The sequence below is a fragment of the Pan paniscus genome, chromosome 14 (assembly GCF_029289425.2).
Source record: "Pan paniscus chromosome 14, NHGRI_mPanPan1-v2.0_pri, whole genome shotgun sequence".
NCBI lineage: Eukaryota > Metazoa > Chordata > Mammalia > Primates > Hominidae > Pan > Pan paniscus.
Genome location: NC_073263.2, coordinates 54,039,929 through 54,065,507, shown reverse-complemented (window position 1 = coordinate 54,065,507; position 25,579 = coordinate 54,039,929). Strand labels below are relative to the sequence as shown.

The 25,579-nt window shown below is 40.8% G+C and overlaps 1 protein-coding gene across 6 annotated transcripts in view; it reads left to right on the top strand.

Annotated features, from left to right (window-relative positions):
• CNMD (chondromodulin) overlaps positions 1-25,207 on the top strand; it is a 39,570-nt gene extending 14,363 nt beyond the window's left edge. Inside the window, exons 4-7 of one of the 6 annotated variants that reach the window (XM_024925331.4) lie at positions 1,632-1,745; positions 12,883-13,036; positions 17,043-17,221; positions 21,947-25,207. In XM_024925331.4, the coding sequence (XP_024781099.3) occupies positions 1,632-1,745; positions 12,883-13,036; positions 17,043-17,221; positions 21,947-22,159 (660 nt within the window). In that variant the 3' untranslated portion in view covers positions 22,160-25,207. Of the gene's footprint in view, positions 1-1,631; positions 1,746-12,882; positions 13,037-17,042; positions 17,222-21,943 lie in introns of all 6 variants that reach the window. The other 5 variants (XM_008966075.5, XM_008966074.5, XM_003813541.6 and 2 more) reach the window with 5 other exon arrangements.
• The last annotated feature ends 372 nt before the right edge of the window (positions 25,208-25,579 follow it).

Genomic DNA, 25,579 nt, shown 5'->3' with positions numbered 1-25,579 from the left:
TATATCATTCCAACACTTGCCTCAACTCAACAGAGGACTGATAAGGTTCAGATTTGTGCCAGTATCTCCATTATTATACCATAAAAATTGTAGGCCTTTATTTTAGGTTCACTAGTCCTGACACTAACAGCAGCAGGAGGAGAGTAAACATTCTTGGGACAGAACATCCTGTTACCCCTCATGTCCTCTGTGGGTAGAATCGGGGCTGTGCTTTCAGCCAAGACTGGAGCTTTGTGGCTGATGTTTCCCTTGAGGCAGGTCCTAGGCAGACCAAGAGAAGATATTGTTTATATCTCTCAGGAGACAAAAAAAAAAAAAACATCTAAGTCCTTGGGTAAGGTATAGAAGGAAAGTTCAGAACCAGGTGCTGTAGAAAGTTTTACTGTTTACTCTGGGCTCAGTAACCTAGGAAAATTCTGAATTCATAGAATTAATTAACTTGACCAACATCTTTTGAATAGCTTTGTGGGGTCACCAAAAAAGAAAACAGAAAAGATTCAAATACTGATCTCAAGAAGCTTATAACTAAGTAGGCTGTGTATAGTTGAGTAAGCATCCCAGTTGAGGAATGAAGACGGGAGGACTTATGGGAAAGCAGAGGAAAGACAGCTGCTTAGGCTGAGATGTTCAGAGAAGGCTGCATGGAGAAGGTGGCATTTCATCTGAGCTTGTGAATATAGATGGAATAACTAACATATTCTGTCCCAGCTCAAATATCATCCCCTCATTGAGTCACCTCCCCGACTATGCTGTCTAAATTACCACCTCATCATTCCTGTCTTATTTTTCTTCTTAACAGTTATTACCTGACTTTATCTCTATTCTTGTTTGTTTGTTTGTTTTTATTTTTTTGAGACAGCCTCGTTCTGTCACCCAAGCTGGAGTGCAATGGCGATCTTGGCTGTCTGCAACCTCCGCCTCCCGGGTTCAAGCGATTCTCCTGCCTCAGCCTCCCAAGTAGCTGGGATTACAGGAGCCCGCTACCACACCCGGCTAATTTTTGTATTTTTAGTAGAGACAGGGTTTCACCATGGTGGCCAGGCTGGTCTCAAACTCCTGACCTCAGGTGATCTGCCCGCGTCGGCCTCCCAAAGTTCTGGTGGCATAAGCCACCATGCCCGGCTGTTTTTGTTTGTTTTTTGTTTTTGTTTTGAGACGGAGTCTTGCTCTGTTGCCCAGGCTGTGGAGTGCAGTGGCGCGATCTCGGCTTACTGCAAGCTCCGCCTCCCCGGTTCACCCTATTCTCCTGCCTCAGCCTCCCAAGTAGCTGGGACTACAGGCGCCCGCCACCATGCCTGGCTAATTTTTTTTTTTTTTTTTTTTTGTATTTTTAGTAGAGATCGGGTTTCACCGTGTTAGCCAGGATGGTCTTGATCTCCTGACCTCGTGATCTGCCTGCCTCGGCCTCCCAAAGTGCTGGGATTACAGGCGTGAGCCACCGCGCCAGGCCGCCCGGCTGTTTTTTATTATTGGTAAATAATGCTAAAAGGTAAGTTCCATGAGGGCAGTTCCATCTCTTTTGTTCATCCCTATCCCTAGCACCCGGAACAGCATCTGGAACACAGTAGACACTCAATAAATCGAATAAATGAACAAATGGATAGATAGATGGATACACTTTTGTTTCATAGGGCATCACAGGAATTCGTTTTGCTGGAGGAGAGAAGTGCTACATTAAAGCGCAAGTGAAGGCTCGTATTCCTGAGGTGGGCGCCGTGACCAAACAGAGCATCTCCTCCAAACTGGTGGGTACCAACGTGCCTGAGACAGTGAGACTGCTTGGCAAACATTGTTTGAAGGCACAACCCTTTTGGTTTTTATTTTTTGTTTTTATTTTTATTTTTATTGAGACAGAGTCTCACTCTGGAGTGCAGTGGCGCTTTTGGCTCACTGCATCCGATTCTCTTGTCTCAGCTTCCTGAGCAGCTGGGACTACAGGGACACCACCACATCCAACTAACTTGTTGTATTTTAATAGATACAGGGTTTCACCATGTTGGCCAGGCTCTTCTTGAACTCCTGGCCTCAAGTGACCTGCCTGCCTCGGCCTCCCAAAGTGCCAGGATTATAGGAGTGAGCCACCGCGCCCAGCCTAAAGGCACAACACTTTTGGTTTCTAGTATCTGGATAGGTTCATGACTAGATGGTAAATTCGATTTCTTCTCTGCCAAAGGAATTTAAACTGTTTTTGTCCTACTGGGGTCAAGGGATTCTTCTCACATGATATAGTATATTTAAACGTTTTGGGAAGCCACATTTTAAAGTGCATAAAGGGGCTGGGTGCTCATATGGCCTTATTTGCCTGAGGTTAGGGAACTATCTGATCTGTGGTTAAGACTCCACAATAGAGGCAGGCATGGTGGCTCATGCTGGTAATCCCAGCACTTTGGGAGGCCGAGGTGGGCAGTTCATTTAAGCCCAGGAATTCGAGACAAGCCTGGACAACACGGCAAAACCCTGTCTCTACTAAAAATACAAAAACTTAGCTGGCCATGGTAGTGCGTACCTATAGTCCCAGCTACTCAGGAGGCAGAGGTGGGAGGATCACTTGAGCCCAGGAGATTGAGGCTGCAGGGAGCTGAGATTGCACCAGTGCACTCCAGGCTGGGCAACAGAATGAGACTCTATCTCAAAAAAAAAAAAAAAACCCGAAAGAGACTCCACAATAAAGACAAAGGACTCCACAAGACAGGGTCTTCATTAAAGGGACCCACAATAGCAGATCACACAGCCTCTGCTGGAAAGCAGCTACAGGGCACTCATCCCCCACCCCAACACCAGCCAGCATCACTGAGGGTGGTTCTAATTGTTTTGCCCTACATTAAGCTGAGATAGCTCCTCCTACAACTTCTTCCCATTGGTTCAGGTTCAGCCCATTGAAGCTACACAACATATATCTAATTCCTTTTCTATGTGTCAAACCTGTGAGTTTTTAAAACATGTTTCTTTCATTTATTATTAATAACTTGCCTTTGAGCTTGATTTTTTTTTAAATTTACTTTAGGAATTGCATACAGAATTCTAAAGACACATTTAACAATAATACCTTACTTTTAATGGTAGTTTAGGGCTTACAAAATGGTCCCATTGATTATTGTCTTTTATTTGAGTTGTGGCAGGATAGAGTGGAGAGAAAATGGGCTTTGAAGTCAGAAAAACATGGATTTACATCTCAGCTCTCATACTCCCTATGGATATTGTCATCTGCAAGCTGGGGGTATGCATACAGTGCCCATGGCCCTCAAATCTACTTGATGGTTGACAGATGGCTGCTGCTCATTGTTGTTAATTTTATTATGATCATCTTTGATCCTCCCAGTATTCCTGAGAGGGAGGGAAAGCAAGTATCAGCTCCCTCAAGGCAAAAGAGGAAAACTATATGGGTTAGCAAAGGCGCCTGGAAACTGCCTGATTGTTTGCCCCCATAGGAGCAGCTGCAGGCAGTGTCTCAAAACAGAACAAAACAAAAGCTAAAAAACAAACCCGTGAGTTTGTAAAGCTGACTACCATTTCCTGTTCTCTCTTTTCTACTCTGTTTCCCATCCATCCTGTGAGATGTATTCCAGACCTTCCTTGCTCTGGTCATTCTCTCCTGATGGTGTTCCAGCTGGTTCCTTATGAGCTGTGCTGTTCAGAATCAAAGGTCGTCTTCTCGGTGCAAGTTTGTTATACCAAGTATAAAAATGGGACCAAGACCTCCTTTGTTCTGACCCTTGAACTTCTCTTATTGCATTACCATTTTTTATAGTCATATCCCTCAGTTTCTGTCATGAAGACTTCAGTGAACTATAATCCTTGCCATTTTCCCTATAAATGGACCCAGAACTTGTTCTCCTCTCCTGCCTTCTACAAGGACCAATTCCCCAACAATGGCTGACCCAGATTTAATCATAAGTTTGCAGTATATTTTCTGAGTTTTTAAATACATTTTTCCCTGATTTTTAAAAACAATACTCTGTTACTGTAGGAAATTTGAGAGATACATAAAAGTATATATAGAGATGGCCGAATAGGAACAGCTCCAGTCTGCAGCTCCCAGTGAGATCAACACAGAAGGCAGGTGATTTCTGCATTTCCAACTGAGGTACCTGGCTTATCTCACTGGGAGTGGTTAGACAGTGGGTGCAGCCCACAGAGGGCAAGCCAAAGCAGGGTGGGGCATAGACTCACCCAGGAAGCTCAAGGGGTTGGGGAACTCCCCCCGCTAGCCAAGGGAAGTTGTGAGGGACCGTGCCATGAGGAACAGTGCCTTCCAGCCCAGATACTATGCTTTTCCCATGGTCTTTGCAACCTGCAGGCCAGGAGATTCCCTTGGGTGCCTACACCACCAGGGCCCTGGGTTTCAACTGGGTGGCCATTTGGGAAGACACCGAGCTAGCTGCAGAAGTCTTTCTTCATACCCCAGTGGGGCCAGGAACACCAGCAAGACAGAACCATTCACTCCCCTGGAAAGGGGGCTGAAGCCAGGGAGCCAAGTGGTCTAGCTCAGCAGATCCCACCCCCATGGAGCCCAGCAAGCTAAGATCCACTGGCTTGAAATTCTCGCTGCCAGCACAGCAGCTTGAAGTCGACCTGGGACACTTGAGCTTGGTGGGGGGAGGGGCATCAGCCATCACTGAGGCTTGAGTAGGCGGTTTTCCTCTCACAGTGTAAACAAAGCCGCCAGGAAGTTCGAACTGGGTGGAGCCCACTGCAGCTCCTCAAAGCCGCTGTAACCAGACTGCCTCTCTAGATTCCTCCTCTCCAGGCAGGGCATCTCTGAAAGAAAGGCAGCAGCCCCAGTCGGGCTTATAGATAAAACTCCCATCTCCCTAGGACAGAGCACCTGGGGGAAGGGGCGGCTGTGAGCACAGCTTCAGCAGACTTAAACGTCCCTGCCTGCCAGCTCTGAAGAGAGCAGTGGATCTCCCAGCACAGCACTCAAGCTTGGCTAAGGGACAGACTGCCTCCTCAAGTGAGTCCCTGACGCCCCCGTGTCTGACTGGGAGACACCTCCCAGCAGGGATTGACAGATACCTCATACAGGAGAGCTCCGGCTGGCATCTGATGGGTGCCCCTCTGGGACAAAGCTTCCAGAGGAAGGAACAGACAGCAATTTTTGCTGTTCTGCAGCCTCTGATGGTGATACCCAGGCATACAGGGTCTGGAGTGGACCTCAGCAAACTCCAGCAGACCTGCAGCAGAGGGGCTTGACTGTTAGAAGGAAAACTAACAAACAGAAAGGAATAGCATCAACATCAACAAAAAGGACATCCATACAGAACCCCATCCAAAGGTCACCAACATCAAGGAAAAACCAGTGCCAAAAGGCTGAAAATTCCAAAAACCAGAACGCCTCTTCTCCTCCAAAGGATCACAACTCCTCGCCAACAAGGGAACAAATCTGGATGGAGAATGAGTTTGACGAATTGACAGAAGTAGGCTTCAGAAGATGGGTAATAACAAACTCCTCTGAGCTAAAGGAGCATGTTCTAACCCAATGCAAGGAAGCCAAGAACCTTGAAAAAAAGGTTAGAGGAATTGCTAACTAGAATAACCATTTTAAAGAAGAACTTAAATGACCTGATGGAGCTGAAAAACACAGCATGAGAACTTCGTGAACCATACACAAGTATCAGTAGCCAAATCCATTAAGTGGAAGGAAGAAAGGATATCCAAGATTGAAGATCAACTTAATGAAATACAGCATGAAGATGAGATTAGAGAAAAAAGAATGAACAGGAATGAACAAAGCCTCCAAGAAATATGGGACTATGTGAAAAAACCAAACCTACATTTGACTGGTGCACCTGACAGTGACAGGGAGAATGGAACCAAGTTGGGAAACACTCTTCAGGATATTATCCAGGAGAACTTCCCCAACCTAGCAAGACAGGCTAACATTCAAATTCAGGAAATACAGAGAACACCACAAAGATACTCCTCAAGAAGAGCAACCCCAAGACACATAATCGTCAGATTCACCAAGATTGAAATGAAGGAAAAAATGTTAAAAGCAGCCAGAGAGAAAGTTCGGGTTACCCACAAAGGGAAGCCCATCAGACTAACAGCAGATCTCTTGGCAGAATCCCTACAAGCCAAAAGAGAGTGGGGGCCAATATTCAACCTCTTCAAGAAAAGAATATTCAACCCAGAATTTCATATCCAGCCAAACTAAGCCTCATAAGCGAAGGAGAAATAAAATCCTTTACAGACAAGCAAATGCTGAGAGATTGTGTCACCACCAGCCCTGCCTTACAAGAGCTCCTGAAGGAAGCACTAAATATGGAAAAGAAAAACCGGTACCAGCCACTGCAAAAACATACCAAATTGTAAAGCCCATCAACACTATGAAGAAACTGCATCAACTAACGGGCAAAATAACCAGCTAGCATCAGAATGATAGGATCAAATTCACACATAACAATATTAACCTTAAATGTAAATGGGCTAAATCCCGCAACTAAAAGACACAGACAGGCAAACTGAATAAAGAGTCCAGACCCATCGGTGTGCTGTATTCAGGAGACCCATCTCACGTGCAAAGACACACATAGGTTCAAAATAAAGGGATGGAGGAATATTTACCAAGCAAATGGAAAGCAAAAAAAGCAGGGGTTGCAATCCTAGTCTCTGATAAAACAGACTTTAAACCAACAAAGATCAAAAAAGACAAATAAGGGCATTACATAATGGTAAAAGGATCAATGCAACCAGAAGAACTAACTATCCTAAATATATATGCACCCAATATAGGAGCACCCAGATTCATAAAGCAAGTTTCTCAGAGACCTACAAAGAGACTTAGACTCCCACATAATAATTGTGGGAGACTTTAACACCCCGCTTTCAATATTATACAGATCAATGAGACAGAAAATTAACAAGGATATTCAGGACTTGAACTCAGCTCTGGACCAAGGAGACCTAATAGACATGTACGGAACTCTCCACTCCAAATCAACAGAATATACATTCTTCTCAGCACCACATCACAATTATTCTAAAATTGGAAGAAAAACACTCCTCAGCAAATGCAAAAGAATGGAAATCATAACAGTCTCTCAGACCACAGTACAATCAAATTAGAACTCAGGATTAAGAAACTCACTCAAAACTGCAAAACTACATGGAAACTGAACAACCTGCTCCTGAATGACTACTGGGTAAATAACAAAATGAAGGCAGAAATAAAGATGTTCTTTGAAATCAATGAGAACAAAAACACAATGTACCAGAATCTCTGGTACACAGCTAAAGCAGTGTTTAGAGGGAAATTTATAGCACTAAAATGCCCACAGGAGAAAGCAAGAAAGATCTAAAATTGACACCCTAACATCACAATTAAAACAACTAGAGAAGCAAGAGCAAACAAATTCAAAAGCTAGCAGAAGACAAGAAATAACTAAGATCAGAGCAGAACTGAAGGAGATAGAGACATGAAAAACCCTTCCAAAAATCATTGAATCCAGGAGCTGGTTTTTTGAAGAGATTAACAAATAGATAGACTACTAGCCAGACTAATAAAGAAGAAAAGAGAGAAGAATCAAATGACACAATAAAAAATGATAAGGGGGATATCACCACTGATCCCACAGAAATACAAACTACCGTCAGATAATGCTATAAACACCTCTACACAAATAAACTAGAAAATTCAGAAGAAATGGGTAAATTCCTGGACACATACACCCTCCCAAGACTAAACCAGGAAGAAGTCAAATCCCTGAATAGACCAATAAGAAGGTCTGAAATTGAGGCAGTTATAGCCTCAATTTAATAGCCTACCAACCAAAAAAAGCCCAGGACCAGACGGATTCACAGCCAAATTCTACCAGAGGTACAAGAGGAGCTGGTACCATTCTTTCTGTAACTATTCCAAACAATACAAAAAGAGGGACTCCTCTCTAACTCATTTTATGAGACCAGCATCATCCTGATACTAAAACCTGGCAGAGACACAACAAAAAAAGAAAATTTCAGGCCAATATCCCTGATGAACATCGATGCAAAAATCCTCAATAAAATACTGGCAAACTGAATGCAGCAGCATATCAAAAAGCTTATCCACAACGATCAAGTCGGCTTCATCCCTGGGATACAAGGCTGGTACAACATACACAAATCAATCAACATAATCCATTACCTAAACAGAACCAATGACAAAAACACATGATTATCTCAATAGAGGCAGAAAAGGCCTTCAATAAAATTTAACACCGCTTCATGCTAAAAACTTTCAATAAACTAGGTATTGATGGAACATATCTCAAAATAATAAGAGCTATCTATGACAAACCCACAGCCAATATCATAGTGAATGGGCAAAAACTGGAAGCATTTCCTTTGAAAACCAGCACAAGACAAGGATGCCCTCTCTCGCCACTCCTATTCAACATAGTGTTGGAAGTTCTGGCCAGGGCAATCAGGCAAGAGAAGGAAATAAAGCGTATTCTAATAGGAGGGGAGGAAGTCAAATTGTCTCATTTTGCAGATTACGTGATTGTACATTTAGAAAACTCCATTGCCTCAGCACAAAATCTCTTTAAGCTGATAAGCAACTGCACCAAAGTCTCAGGATACAAAATCCATGTGCAAAAATCACAAGCATTCCTATACACCAATAATAGACAGAGAGCCAAATCATGAGGGAACTCTCATTCACAGTTGCTAAAAGAGAATAAAATACTAGGAATACAACTTACAAGGGATGTGAAGGACCTCTTCAAGGAGAACTACAAACCACTGCTCAATGAAAAAAGAGAGGACACAAACGCATGGAAAAACATTCCATGCTCATGGATGTGAAGAATCAATGTCGTGAAAATGGCCATATTGCCCAAAGTAATTTATAGATTCAATGCTATCCCCATCAAGCTACCACTGACTTTCTTCACAGAATTAGAAAAAACTACTTTAAATTTCACGTGGAACCAAAAAAGAGCCCGTATAACCAAGACAATCCTATGCAAAAAGAACAAAGCTGGAGGCATCATGCTACCTGACTTCAAACTATACTACAAGGCTATAGTAACCAAAACAGCATGGTACTGGTACCAAAACAGGTATATGGATCAATGGTACAGAACAGAGCCCTCAGAAATAATGCCACACATCTACAACAATCAGATCTTTGACAAACCTGACAAAACAAGCAATGGGGAAAGGATTCCCTATTTAATAAATGGTCTTGGGAAAACTGGCTAGCCATATGCAGAAAACTGAAACTGGACCCCTTCCTTACACCTTATACAAAATTAACTCAAGCTGGACTAAAGGCTTAAATGTAAGACCTAAAATCATAAAAACCCTAGAAGAAAACCTAGGCAATACCATTCAGGACATAGGCATGGGCAAAGACTTCATGACTAAAATACCAAAAGCAATGGCAATAAAAGCCAAAATTGACAAATGAGATCTAATTAAATTAAAGAGCTTCTGCACAGCAAAAGAAACTATCATCAGCGTGAAGAGGCAATCTACAGAATGGGAGAACAAATTTTTGCAATCTATCCATCTGACAAAGGGCTAATATCCAGAATCTACAAGGAACTTAAACAAATTCACAAGAAAGAAACAACCCCATCAAAAAGTGGGTGAAGAATATGAACAGACACTTCTCAAAAGAAGACCTTTATGTGGCCAACAAACATGAAAAAAAGTTCATCATCACTGGTCATTACAGAAATGCAAATCAAAACCACAATGAGATACCATCTCATACCAGTTAGAATGGCGATCATCAAAAAGTCAGGAAACAACATATGCTGGAGAAGATGTGGAGGAATAGGAATGCTTTTACACTGTTGATGGGACTATAAATTAGTTTAACCATTGTGGAATACAGTGTGGTGATTCCTCAAGGATCTAGAACCAGAAATATCATTTGACCCAGCAATCCCATCACTGGGTATATACCCAAAGGATTATAAATCATTCTACTATAAAGACACACGCATATGTATGCTTATTGCAGCACTATTCACAATAGCAAAGACTTGGAACCAACCCAAATGCCCATCAATGATAGACTGGATAAAGAAAATGTGGCACATGTACACCATAGAATACTATGCAGCCATAAAAATGATGAGTTCATGTCCTTTGCAGGGACACGGATGAAGCTGGAAACCATCATTCTCAGCAAAGTAACACAGGAACAGAAAACCAGACACTGCATGTTCTCACTCATAAGTAGGAGCTGAACAATGAGAACACATGGACACAGGGAGGGGAACATCACACACCGGGGCCTGTCAGGGAGTGGGAGTGCTAGGGGAAGAATAGCATTAAGAGAACTATCTAATGTAGATGACGAGTTGATGCATGCAGCAAACCACCATGGCATGTGTATACCTATGTAACAAACCTGCACATTCTGCGCATGTATCCCAGAATTTAAAGTATAATTTTAAAATATTAAAACAGTTGAACTCATGGAGATAGAGAATAGAAGGATGATTACCAGAGGCTGGAACGGTTTGGGGGAAGGGAGGATGGTAACGGGTACAAAAAATAGTTATAAAGAATAAAAAATAGAAAAACTAAATAAGACCTAGTATTTGCTAGCACAGCAGGGAGACTGTAGTAAAAAATAATTATACATTTTTTAAAAAACTAAGAGTATAACTGGATTGTTTGAAACAAAGAATAAATGCTTGCAGTAATTACCCTGATGTGGTAATTATGCACTGCATGCTGGTATCAAAATATCTTAGGTAACCCATAAGTATATACCTACTATAGATCCACAAAAATTAAAAAGAAAAAAAGAAAATAGGTGTAAGAATCTTAACTAAAATATTAGTAAAAGGAATATAGCCATATGTTGAATAAGTAACATGTCATGACAAGGTAAGGTTTATTTCAGGGATGTACAAATGGTTCAATACTGGGACATCTTAGGGAAAAAAAGTATAGATAATAAAATTACCTACAATTGCATAATCCACAAAAAGCTAATGCTAATGTTTTGGTGAATTTTCTCCGTGTGTGTGTGTGTGATAGTCTTTCTATAAGGGAAATTATCCTGTTGTACATGCTTATTATTGTCATAACTTTAGTTCTTCTAAAATGTAGATTATAATGGACATATGCTTTATCATATGATTATAATTTTAAAAGTCTTTTATTCTTAAACACTTCAGGTATCTTCAATTTTTCATTATTTCAAATAATAATTAAAAATAACTATTTTTAAATACCATTATTTACCATGGTAAATAAATTCGCCGTGATGGTGAATGCTTTTATATTTAAATCTTTGTCTGCATCTGATTCTTAGGCCATAGAGGTAGATTATTTGTCCTGTGTTTTAGTTGTTTATGTCATGCATGATGGATCCTCTAGTGGACAAAAACAAATTCAGACAATACATTTGTGTGAATTAGGAATATGTTTGGCTGTCAGTAACAGAAAACTACCCTTAGAGTAACTTACACAAATCGGGATCTGTTTTTCTCCACAGTAAGCAATGTGGAGGCAGGTGGCTGCAGGCATTGGCTCGGTGGCCAGCATTTCTGTGATTTTTTAAAATCTTGCCTTTCAGCTCCAATCATGGTTGCCACTGCTCAACCTCTTCCTGACTTCCTTGGTTGGCATTCAAGTAAAAATGTCAGGAAGAAAGACATTGAGCAATGCCAACCACGACTTCCCTTTAATCAGGAAAAGCAGAAGGCCTCCCAAGCCCTCAGCATACTTTGGCCTGGATCTCACTGGCTAGCACTGGGTCACCCGGGCACCCTGGACTGCAGGAGAACTAGAGAAAGCAAGTGTCTCTCCTGGGGCTGGGCTCATTGCTGCTTCCAATAAAAGAAGGACTATGTTACAAGGCAGGTGGGGGAGGAAGGAGATTGGGTAGGCAACCAAAAGTACATGCCTCAAGATTTATTTAACATTCTTAGCATGGAGGATGCATCTATATGCATTATCCCAATCACCCCACTCTTCCCCACACACTTTAGACTAAGATGGGGTAGATTTATGTACCACTTGCTTTCATAAATTTTTCTTCAGTTTTGTATAACTTTAAAAAGCTACAGTACTCAAAGAGCATTCATTTCCTGGATGGAGCCATTTAATTTAAGGTAAATAACTGGATTACCTGACTGTTAGCTTCCTCCAATAACTTTAAGTTGTTTTAATGCAGCCATAAGCCTGAGGGAGAAAGCATAAATGAAGTACTGCTTTTAGCTAAAAATTAGGAGAAAACATTTTAATTTCTCCAAGCTATTGCAGACTAATAAATACACGAAAGGAACAACCTGGCAGGATAAATTTGTCTCCTGGGTTATCAAACCATTCTCAGCATCTCACTGTGGAAGAAAATCCAGGGTTTAACTTTGAAATCTCAGTGGTGTGCTTGATGTGAGGAACATCTGAAATATGTGTTGTTATAGCTGGGAAATGGAGAAATGGTTTATGTTAAATAATACTTTGAACTGAAGACATTAAAGAACCAATCACTTGCTTTTTCCATTGTTGTTCAGAAGCTGCAGAACAAAACCCCACAAGATTTTCACTTCAAATGAAGGGTTCCTCTATCCTTTGTAGGATTCCAGGGTTCGTTCAATTGCTTTTCCTCAAAAACATCTTTGATCAAAAACATCAGATTAACCTAAATCTCAAAATTGGTATCAAGTAATTTTCACTTCAACTCAGGGCACTTATATTCACATGGTACAGCTATCCAGAGGCAGGGCAACAGGAGGAGGCGTGCTAAATATTGTGAAAAGAGCTACAAAGAGAAGAGATTAGAACCTTAAAGTGCACACATGTACACACGCATGCTCGGAATTCTCATTAATTTTTTATAAGGCAAAATAACCTTTTAGCAACACATGACTCTTAATACAATTTGTTTCACTGTCCTCTTTGCTCAAATGCAATCGTTTTTACTTTCAGGAAGGCAAGATCATGCCAGTCAAATATGAAGAAAATTCTCTTATCTGGGTGGCTGTAGATCAGCCTGTGAAGGACAACAGCTTCTTGAGTTCTAAGGTGTTAGAACTCTGCGGTGACCTTCCTATTTTCTGGCTTAAACAAACCTATCCAAAAGGTAACATTTTAAATTATCTTAAGCTGTTTACAACTTTCCCTGTTCATGCATGTGAGGTTCCTCCAACCCCCTCCACAGGCCTGAGCATGTTAACAAGGAGGATAAATCAGGATGCATGTCGCAGTGTCTCAGTAATTAGCATGAGAGATGAAAGAGCAGGAAAATGACAGCCCGTGACTATTGAAGGGAAGGGAAGGAGCAGTAGGGTTAACAGGAGGCAGATCAGGAAGACAATGCCATGGCATTACCTGCAGCTTTTGTTTATGACACTCCCACTTCTTTCCACTCTGCCCCTTTATCTCAGTTGTTTGCACCTTCCAATTTTACATTTTTTTTATTTCTAAGGCATAGAATCAAGGGACTAAGAAACTGTCATACCGCCGAGTCTTTATTGTGTTCAAACCTAGAATTATGGGACAGCCAAAAGCTGCTATGGGTATTGGCTGAGATTCCTCTCAAGTTCAGAGCTTGAATATTAGCTTCCAAGTCCAGTGAAAGTAAGTGCAGACTCCCTGGGGTTCACAGCTAGGCTGGAGCATATCTTTGAGCTATTTCTGGGTAATGAAGGGCAAGTGAGCCCGGTGGGCCTCACTCTCCCTCCTGAGTTACTCCTGTCCCCTGAGTTGTCTCACTATTTCTACTGCAGTCACCACACTGGCCTCCCAAAGGCCTATTTTGTAGCTCTGGTTCAAGTGTGGGGGAAAAAAAGGCCTTTCTCCTAGCACAGCTGAGATAGGCTAATGTTTTCTGAAAGATTTTATGGAAGACTAGCAGACAGCAGCATGGAAATAAAGAAAATATAGGCCTTTAAAACCACTAGGCTTGGTGGGCACACAGGGAAAAAACTGGGCAGTTAGTGTTTAATAGGTACAGTTTCATTTTTTGCAAGATGAAACATGTTCTAGATGGTGGTGATGATTGCACAGCAATGTGAATGTACTTCATGCCACTGAACTGTACACTTAAAAATGGTTAACATGGTAAATTTCGTTATGTATATTTTACAATTTTTAAAAATACCCACCAGGCTTAGGAAGTACAGGTTTCTGATCTGCCACGACTAACTTATTCTTATGGTTCACAAGTCTCATTCTGTCCCAAAGCTGGAGAAGATGGCTCCTCTCCAGCCTGGGTGAGGCAAATAGGATTCAGTGACAAGCCACTGGCAGTAGCTGCCCGGCACAGTGGGCTGAGAAACAGCTGGAGACCACATACAGGCTCAGTAAGAAAGAATTCCAAACTCAGTCAGCAGAGGCTGGCTGGCTGAAGGGGGCAGGAGAGGGGCTGCCAAATGGGCTGTGCTGTTGCCATTCCTGCTCTTGCTCCTATGGGTGGTCACAACTCACAGTTCTATGATGGCTTGCCAAGTTCTGGCTTTCTGTTCCACACCTGCCACCACCTGGGTGGGCCTTCTTACTTTCTGTCGCCCAGGAACTCCCACCTTTTCCAGCTGAGGACAAGAGTCTGCAGTGTGCTACCAGTTAGAGCTCTCCCTAATCTCATTGAGGACAAGCCTCTTACCCAGAGAGTTCATTCACTCATTTGACAGACGTTCATGAGGGCCTAGTACGTGCCATAAACTTGTTGTAGGTATTTGAGGTGCATCCGTGAATAGAACAGACAAGAACCCGTGCCCTCAGGGAGTTTTGCATTGCAGCAAGGGGAGACAGTAAATAAACACTAAATTAAAATAAGAAAATTGCATAACATGATACAAGGTGCTATGGAAAATGCCAGTGCAGGGCCATGGGGTGGGCACTGGAAATCGGAACACAGCATTATTGGCAATGCTAAGACAACTGATAGGATGAGTAATTTCTCACTTGGGGAAAGAGCTTCTTCCCTACATATCCAAGATGTGGCTTGTTCCCTCCCAGCCCAATAGTGTGACCACATTTTAAGTATTCAATCACCACAACATCCATACAAGAATTACACATATTATGTACACAAGAAAAGTGGAAAACACCTCAATGCCCCCAGATTAGAAAAGGTAAATGTTGATTATATCCATAAAATGGAATATCATAGATATGAAAAATGGATTCCCCCATCTCTCATAAGTACAGTTATATTTTACAATACAATCAAGAAACTCTGATGATGCCAGGCTTCCTACCACCTAATTCTAATAAAAGCACCACACTCCAGGGTCCAGCGGCCCATGCCCTTGGATCTTGAAGCCAGCAGGTCATCAGTGTCACACAGCTGTATTATCAGAGACACGGGGAATGACAGCTGGACATAGGTCAGAGGGGAACGGGGAGAGCTGACACCTGCTGAGCTCTGTGTGTCAGGCATGGTAGTAGAGAATTACGCTTTGTCCTCATTTAATCTTTGCCAACAACTGTTGGGGTAACTACTCGTTCCCATTTTATAGATGAAGAAACTAAGGTTCACAGAGATAAGTAATTTGCCTAAGGTCATTTAGTTAGTTAAAAGAAGCAGAACTGTGATCAAATCCAGGTCTCACTGGTGCCTCTCCAACCATGCTATCTGTGGAAGCTACCAATGGCTTTAAAGCACATCTTAGTTCTCCTAAATAACAAAGCATGATATAATCCTCATCACCTAATAGTTCAGTGCTTATTATATGCAACACACTGCTTAAACCTTTAGACAGATTCTCATTAACCTTATCACTACCCTATGAATTAGATATTACTATTATCCCCATTTTACAGATAACGAAACGGGCTCAGAGAGACACCAAAATCCAAGCTGTGTGGTACTTTCTACTTTTTTTTGAGATGGAGTTTCACTCTTGTCACCCAGGCTTGAGTGCAATGGTGCAATCTCGGCTCACTGCAGCCTCTGCCTCCCAGGTTCAAGCGATTCTCCTGTCTCAGCCTCCCAATTAGCTGGGATTACAGGTGCCTGCCACAACGCCCGGCTAATTATTGTATTTTTAGTAGAGATGGAGTTTCACCATGTTGACCAGGCTGGTCTCGAACTCCTGACCTCAAGTGATCCGCCTGCCTCAGCCTCCCAAACTGCTGGGATTACAGGCATGAGCTACTGCTCCTGGCCTGTATTTTGGTTAATTGGCAGCCACCAGCCCTGCTGCAGGGCCCATGAGGCTATGTGGTAAACTAGAGCCAGGGAGTTCGCACTGGGCACCTACCTATGCCACCCATTCTGTGATCTTGGCCAAGTCACTTGGCCTTTCTGAGGCTTGATGCCCTCATATATAAAAGCATTTGCTTTTTCTATCCCATAGGATTTTTAAAAAGAATAAACCAAGATATTTCCCTTGCAAACTGTAAAGCTTTATACTGATATAGTCAATCCATTAGAAATACTTAGGGCTACAATTAACAGAATATTTGATCAACAGTGGTTTCAACAAACACAGGTTTATTTTTTTCATATAGCCAGAAGCCTAGAGAGAGGAGGTTTTTGACACTATCAGCTACTCAATGATACCATCAAGTCTCTTTCCAGTTACCATTTTACTACCTGTAGCATGCTGGCTTATGGTGCCTATCACTTCATAGTCACAAGTTGACTCTCATAACTCCAGATATCACATCTGTGTTCAAGAAAGGAAAAACAAGACAGGGAAGCCTATCTGTCCCCTTTTACCGAGAAAGCAAAAGCTTTCCCAGAAACTGCACTAGCGTATTCTGCTGATGTCTCCCTGGTCAGATATGTCTCACCTGGCCACTTCTAATTGCAAAGGAAGCTGGGGAAATGAATGGTGTTTTATTTTCTCAGCCCCAGTAGTGAAGGCAGACCAAAAGAAAGGGGGGAGGTGGTGTTGAGGTTTGTCAGACCATCTTACAATGTCATCCTCAATTAGTATTACAAAACCAAATTCAGATTATCTGTATGTTTAACTATTAGCCCAAGACTCTAAAACATGCTTTATTATTACAAACATCAGTACAAAAATTTTAAGCCATCTGGTTATGCACAAATTTTGATATCCTTTTCTTATGTTTTTCACCCTGATAAACACAGATCTAATTTCCTTAATTATTCAAATAAAGGGATTAATTTACAGAAATTTTTGCAGAAATCCAGAGGGAAAGAAGAGAAGTGGTAAGAAAAATTGTTCCAACTACCACAAAAAGACCACACAGTGGACCACGGAGCAACCCAGGCACTGGAAGACTGAATAATGAAACCAGACCCAGTGTTCAAGAGGACTCACAAGCCTTCAATCCTGATAATCCTTATCATGTGCGTTCCGGTGCTTTTTGACATGATTAGACAAATGCATTAAACATAGTGCCAAGGCCGGGCGTGGTGGCTTACGCCTGTAATCCTAGCACTTTGGGAGGCAGGGGTGGGCAGATCACGAGGTCAGGAGTTCGAGGCCAGCCTGGCCAACATGGTGAAACCCTGTCTCTACTAAAGATACAAAAAATTAGCCAGGCATGGTGGCACACGCCTGTAATCCCAGCTACTCCGGAGGCTGAGGCAGGAGAATCGCTTGAACACAGGAGATGGAGGTTGCAGTGAGCCAAGATTGGGCCACTGCACTTCAGCCTGGGTGACAGGGCGAGACTCCGTCTCAAAAAAAAAAAATAGTGTTGAAATGGTGTTTGTACTTGAGGTTTCAAACGCGCATATAAGTATTCAACTTAGACTTTTATTCAATTATTTTAAAAATACATTTTCATTTGTTGCAAAGTTGTTTTTTTGTTGTTGTTTCACTGCCTGGGAATCGCCTCCCAGGTTCAAGCAATTCTCCTGCCTCAGCCTCCCAAGTAGCTGGGATTTCAGGTGCCCACCACCATGCCCAGCTAATTTTTTGTATTTTTTTTTTAGTAGAGACAGGGTTTCACCATGTTGGGCAGGCTGTTCTTGAACTCCTGGCCTCAGGTGATCCACCTGCCTTGGCCTCCCAAGATGTTGTTGGGATCACAGGTGTGAGCCACCGCACCCAACCTTTTGCAAGGTTTATAATTAAGGGTAAGCACACTTAAGCACACTGTAGTGTAAAATCCTGATTGGCTGGTAACCCTTATTCAGTTGTTTTCTGTGCTCTCCTTTTTTTGAGTCACAGGCAAATTCATGAAAACAAATTCATATCAGGAATTTGATTATTTGAAAATGTTTCCTAGAGTGCTCCCTGGAGGCAACATATGGAATGGAAGTATTCTCTTTCCCCCTTTATATCCACTTTATTCAACAGGCAGTCATTTAGGCACCTGCTCTTTCCCAGGCTCTGTGCACAGTCAGGAGACTGTGCCCTCAGGGGCTCAGTCCAGTTAGAGGATAGACCCACACTTAGATGTAAAATGCTTTAGGCTGAAACACTGAAAAGTGATGTTTGTGAGGATGACACGAGGTGTCATCTGCCCTCAGGGGCTCTCAGTCCAGTTAGAGGATAGACCCACACTTAGATGTAAAACGCTTTAGGCTGAAACACTGAAAAGTGATGTTTGTGAGGATGATACGAGGTGCTAAAAACTCAAATCTTCCACAAAATACTTACCATTATACTTTTCAGGGAGTGAAAAAGTAGAATAGATATTTATTTGTAGCTAGCTTTTAAAATTAAAAATACAAGCTGGGCGCAGTGGCTCACACTTGTAATCCCAGCACTTTGGGAGGCTGAGGTGGGCGGATCACCTGAGGTCAGGAGTTCAAGACTAGCCTGGCCAACATGGTAAAACCCCGTCTCTACTAAAAATACAAAAAATTAGCTGGCACAGTGACGTGCACCTATAGTCCCAGCTACTCAGGAGGCTGAGGTAGGAGAATCACTTGAACCCAGGAGACTGAGGTTGCAGTGAGCCAAGATCATGCCATTGCACTCCAGCATGGGTGACAGAGTGAGACTTCAACTAAAAAATAAATTAAATTAAAAATACATGCAGAAAATTTTTAAAAACAGTACAAAAGTATATATTAAGAAAAGTGTTTCCCTTCCACTCCAGACACCCTCCCCAAAGCAACCTATTAACAATGACTATTTGTCCAGTTTCTTTGCATAAGTACACACACACAGACACACACACATACACACACACACACTTTTAACACAAAACTTTTATACCTTGCTTTCTTTCCAGTTACAATATTTTGGAGATTGTTTTCCTACATAGTACCTCATTCATTTAATGACTACTATTCATTTAATAGTAACTCATTGTATACATAAATGTACAGAAATTTAGTTATGCTTTCATGGCTATAAATTATTTCCCTGTCTTTTGCTGTTTGCAAATACTGTTACAGGATACAATCTTGTACATGACTTACAGGATTATGAGGAGTAAATAAAGGTAATGCAGGTGGAGCTCTTTTAGCACAGGGCTTGAGATACATAGGTGAACAGTAACTTTCTCAATATTAGCTATTAGTATTGTGCCTCTTTGTACACACATGGAAGTCTACCTTTAGCATAAATACCGAAGCATGAGTCTGCTGCATCGAAGTAGATTTACATTTTAATGGAGGATACCAAATTGCTTTTCAAGGAATTACATCAGCCTTATGTCTGCAAACAGTAATGAAAGGACCCACTTCTTACCAAACTTAAAAAAAACTTTCACCAATCTCTTGGGTGTAAATTCTATCTCCTGGTTGTTTATCTTGCTTGTCTTTAATTATGTGTAAGGGTGAGCATCTTTTCATATACTAAGTCATTTGCACGTTTTTCTATGTAGCCTATTCAGTCCAACACTATTTCAGGTGTTGCAAATATATTTCCTAGTTTGTCATTTTAAAAATATTTTAGAAAAGCTTGGAGCAAAAAGTATTTTCTAAACAACCAAAGGCTTATCAGAAAATTCAGGATGCCACAATACTTTACTACCTTAGCTTGAAGAAGAATAAAAAGAATCTGAATAGACAAATAAAATTTAATATTGTTTATTCCCTAGAGAGCTGGGCTGGCTGAATCTGGCTCAAGGGGTGAGGGCATCAGCCCCTTTATAGACAGGCAGGATATGACTTTGCCTTGGATCCAGTCTTGAGTGACCTGTATCCCTTGAAAAACTCCAATTATATCAATTTTTTCCTTTATTATATGTTGGACTTTAAGCAGCAATGGTTAAAGCATTTATCTCCATGATCTCATTCAGTTATTCCTTTAAAAAAATGTATCTTAGGGTAACATGAGATTTCCTCCCAACCTTTCAATCCTAAAACTTTGTCAGGCCCTCAGATAAGGAAGTGCCTCAACTGACAGGCCTTTTAACTCTCCCTGCCCCATAATTAATAAATAAGGTTGTTGTCTTTTTGCTGTCCCAGATTAACCTATTCAAGAAATAAGGTAAAGAACAGATTGAGTCTGATGAATTAAAAAATGAATGCTTTAAGAGTAAGATAATAAATATTTTTATGACATAACTTGAATATAGGTTGTATCAGATCATGTTGTTAATTTTGTGATAATGGCAATCTGGTTGTAAATTTAGGAAAATATCCTTATTTTGGGGGGCACATTCTAAAGTATTTATGGAAGAAATGTCACAATTCCTCCAATTCTCTTTAAATTAACTTCAGAATTTACTTTAAAATACTAGTTTTGCTTTGATGGACATATAAATTATTTCCCTATCTTTTGCTGTTGCAGGAAGGGGAAAAGCAAATTTGACAATAGGTTAGCAATTGTCCAATCTAGATGAGTCTATTGGTGTTCAATCTATAATTCTCTCTACTCTCCAGTATGTTTGAAATTTTTTTTTTTTACAAGACAGAGTTTCACTCTTGTTACCCAGGCGGGAGTGCAATGGCACAATCTCAGCTCACTGCAACCTCCACCTCCTGGTTCAGGAGATTCTCCTGCCTCCTGAGTAGCTGGAATTACAGGTGTCCACCACCACGCCTGGCTAATTTTTTGTATTTTTAGTAGAGATGGGGTTGGTTTCACCATGTTGGCCAGGCTGGTCTCAAACTCCTGACCTCAGGTGATCCACCCACCTTGGCCTCCCAAAGTGCTGGGATTGCAGGCATGAGCCACTGCGCCTGGCTGAGATTTTTAATAACTCCCCCCACTCCCCGACATCCCAAATTAAGATTAAAGACTTTGTTTAAACACCAGAATCAGCTAACTTTAGGAAAGAATCTTAAATTGAATCAAGAATTTAAAGATAAGGGTTTCTTGGGAATGCACTTCAATACCATATTAAAAATAATGCAGAATCTCCACCCTTAGAAGTCCCCAAAAAGGAAAACCAAATATGTAAACCGGGCAGGGTTGGAGGGATGGGAGTTCCTTCCAGTTCTGTAATCTCACCAGCAGTGAAAATGGAGATTTTTACTTCACCAATGTAATCTTGTGTTTATATAACTATACTTACATAAAAAACTAGAAGGCAAAGTTTAAGGCCTTGAATTTTACATGTTTTTGTGGAGTCTTTTCCTGAGACCCCTTTGTCCCTATAGAGATAACATCCCCATTCTGTTACTGAAATGAAAGCAGGAGAAAACTAAATGACTTGACAGTGTTCTCAGAGCCAGTGCAACTGGAATTGAAATCTGTCTTTAGCCTAGATTGATGAGTTTCAAAATGTGCTTCTAGAGCCCTGGAAGCTATTACTGCAAGAAGCCACAAGCATTCCACTGACTTAGAATTAGCAGTGGCAGAAATGCTACTTTTTATCATAATGCTTCCTTCTTGCTTTCCTACTTAAAACAAGCTGAGTTACTAAGTGGTAACCATAGTTCATTAAAGGCATGGAGAAACTTCAGGATATCGTTTTAAAAGACAAAACAACTTTCTAGTCAGTGACAGGTGAGGTAGGTGTAGATTCCTTGGTGTCAAAAGGAATTATGAATGACAGCAGTAAACATGAATTATGAATGACAGGGTACACAAGATCAAACCCTTTACAGATTACACCTTCCTGTAGCAGTGAAAAATTCAGAATCTTATTTAAAAATAACATGCATGCTATGACCTTCTCATTATGCAGTTATCACAAATAATTATCTTTTATTTCACAGCAGCAGGAAGGGGAAAGCATGACATTCGACCCTAGACTGGATCACGAAGGAATCTGTTGTATAGAATGTAGGCGGAGCTACACCCACTGCCAGAAGATCTGTGAACCCCTGGGGGGCTATTACCCATGGCCTTATAATTATCAAGGCTGCCGTTCGGCCTGCAGAGTCATCATGCCATGTAGCTGGTGGGTGGCCCGTATCTTGGGCATGGTGTGAAATCACTTCATATATCATGTGCTGTAAAATAAGAACTAGCTGAAGAGACAACCAAAGAAGCATTAAGGCAGGTTGATGCTGATGGGACCACAAAATATTTTTACACTCAACCTGAGCGGTTATTCTTGACACTCTTAACAGAATTTTTTTCAATTGCTTTCCAGAACTTTAGTATATGCAAATGTACTGAAAGGGTAGTTCAAGTCTAAAATGCCATAACCCCTTTATTATTTGTTATTTTTTATTTGCATTGCTTTGCCATAAGTCTTCCCTTGCTTGTATCTTCCAAAGCTATTTTGAAATAAACATGAAAATTTACAATTTGCCAAAAATCTCAATTGTACACTTGAGCTCCTTTTAATTAAGTCATGATGAAAATAAGTCATTGTTATTTGTACGGAATTCCTCAACTCTTCTTAATCTTTTTTGTCCCCAGAATTCCCAGATAAAAACACACAGAAAAAGGAAAGGATATATAATGGAATCTACCTAAAAGTGAACATTTTTAGCCTCACCCTGGAAGCTCATGGGGAATTATTTGAGTGCACTGGCATGTGACCTGTGTTAAGAGTCACCTCCAGGGAAACAGCACTAGGATAAAGAAAAATGCAGTCGAAGATAAATCAGACTTGCGGGGAGGAAGGACTTTATTGACATTCTGAAAAGCAGGTCTTCACACCTTTCTCAATCTGTTTTCAGTAAGTGGTCACTGGGCATGAAGAAGCATAATGATTTTTACCTTTGTAGTACAAATCAGGCTGCGGCTGTAGTCCAATTACCAATAAGTTACTCTCCTAGTTACAGGGCTGACAGTGTTGCTTGGCAGATACAGCTGAGGAGGAATAGCTTATTTATGTATAATGACATAAAGAAAGTCTCTCAGGAACAAGGACTGTCTTTAGAAATTGAAATATTAGATCAAGAGGATGAGCAGGTATTTTATATTTTTGACATTTCAGTTTTGCATCCCACAGTTTGATAGATAAACAACTTTCCTAAGGAAAATAGAAGTTTTCCAAAACACAGATTCTGAGACGACAGAAAGGTCTTGATGCCATGATCTCACTACACTCTCATATTCAGAATATACCTTATTATTGTGTATTCCACAGTAAATCCCTAATACTGGCGTTTTCCAATTAAAGTCTATAAAAATGACACAGAATTTTAAAAACCTGGTTTTCAGGTGAACACTCAGATCCCTCCATTTAATGAAATACACAGCAAGCCTAGGTCTCTGGAGAAAAGAGATGAAGGAAAGGCACCGTAATGACATGTAATGGTCACACTGTTCTCAGGAAGCAGCTACTTCCTGCAGTTATGAATTCTACGTTTAGTCTTTAAAACTGCTGTTACTCTATTAACGAAAGAAATGTGCGTCAGTGGTTCTGCATATCATCTCCCAACCCCATGGCTCAGCAACCTGTACTGGGTTCTAAAAATAAAGAGAATGATTTAGCGATCCCAGCCCAGAAGAGCATATGGTCTTATGAGAGATACAGATAATCAAGGCACACCAGACAAAGTCTTGATAAAGATGGAAGCAATGGGCTTCTTGGAGAATGCCTACTCTCTAGATTTTCAAGGATGAGCAGGAGTTAGCCAAGTGAAGGTGACAGAAGATTTGCATTCCAGGCAGAGGGAGTTTGAGTAAGACCAGAGGTGTGAGGTGAAGCTGCATGGTACAAGCAGGAAAACAGCATTCAGGTCGGGGTAGGAAATATCAAGATGAAAATGTAGGCAGAAGCTTTAAGTGGCATGTTAATTTGGGGAGTGTGTGTGTGTGTGTGTGTGTGTGTGTGTGTGTGTGTGTGTGTGTGTGTGTGTGTAGGAAATAGGAAATGAAAAGTTGCAGGCAAGGAGGGAGCTGGTTAAGTTTTCACCTTAGATGAATCCCCCTTGGTAGCTTCCCATGTGAAAACTGAGCAGGTGCCATACAGGCCAAAGAGGCATCTTAATAAGGACAGCAGGTCATAAGGGAAGGCTGACTTTTGAAAAGATGCTCCCTTTCAAAGCTTCATAATTAGATGAAAATATAGGAGGTGCGTAATTTACTTCTAACAGGCCAAGGGATTATGTTGTGTTATGAAACGTCACTAAATACCCAAGGACATCAATTTAACAGAAAAAATCAGGATGATTTAATAACAGAGGAAAAATTCAAGGTTGGATTAAGGATAGGAATGACAAAGGAGACTTAAATTGTATTCAAGGATGAAAATAAGGGTCTACTTTGAAAGAGAAGTGGACAGATGAGCATTCAATAAAGGAAGAGAGGGCAACAGGGAAGAATTACAAATTTCTTCACAACTTGGTACTACTAATTTCTCAAATTACTTTTAACCAGGCCAGTCTAAAAGTTGCAAATACAGCCCAGTTTGCTGTGCTGAATCTTGACTGAAATGTTAGTATGTATGTATAGACTTATGTGTATTATTGGTACTTTATTAGATACTCATTTAATTCTCAGTAGTGGTACAAACCAATCCTGATGGAACATCTCAAGTTAGATTTCAAGGTCCTAGTTTGACTCGGAATGGAAGGAAATATGTGACAGCTGCCATTTAGTCAGCACATGGAAAATGTTTTCATTTTCTGGCTGCAAAAACTTGTGTGTTTTTACACCTCCCCTTCCACCAGCACCTCAAATAACTGTGACACTAAAAAAGTAGATAAAATACTAAGAATAACCACTTAACCCACTCAACAGTTTCTTACATCAGATTTTATTATACTGAAATACAAGCTACATTTTTACAAAATAGAAATTCTGTGTGAGTGGATTGACTTAATTTTATTTCTGTATAAGCTAAATATGTTGATCTGTTTTATGAACATGTATTTTATAAAAATGATCACAATATATTTTTTAAGTTAACTGATTTATTGAGGGAGGAGGAGAGAGTTGACCAAAGTCTACATGCATAGACAGTCCTAAAAGCGTATCTCAAACATGAAGATGTAAATTTGAGAGTTAATGATACAAATTTCAGCAAAAACATTTTACAGGCAGAGAGTGTTTTGGTGTTTATAAAAGCTGAACTCCTTTTGAAGGGCTTTTGTACAAATACGCATGCTCATATACTATATGCATATATAGGTGTACTTCATTTTGAGAAAGTCCAGTATAATACTAGCATCAAATTTACAAAACAGGTTTAGTGTTGACTGACTGAAGAACTCACTACAGGTTTTACTTCAACTGCTTACATTCAAAAGTATTCAATTTACAAATTTTAGGTACTTACTGTGTAAGGTAAGTACATCTATACATAAATACTTTTATGCAGGTATAATATAAACATAGCAAATAGCTGAGGCTATTTTCTAAGGTGTTTGGCTTAGTGAACCTTTTTTACGTCTTTATAGTTTTAAAGTCAAATACATAGCAGTCTTTATTTGGGTGTATGTTATCACAGA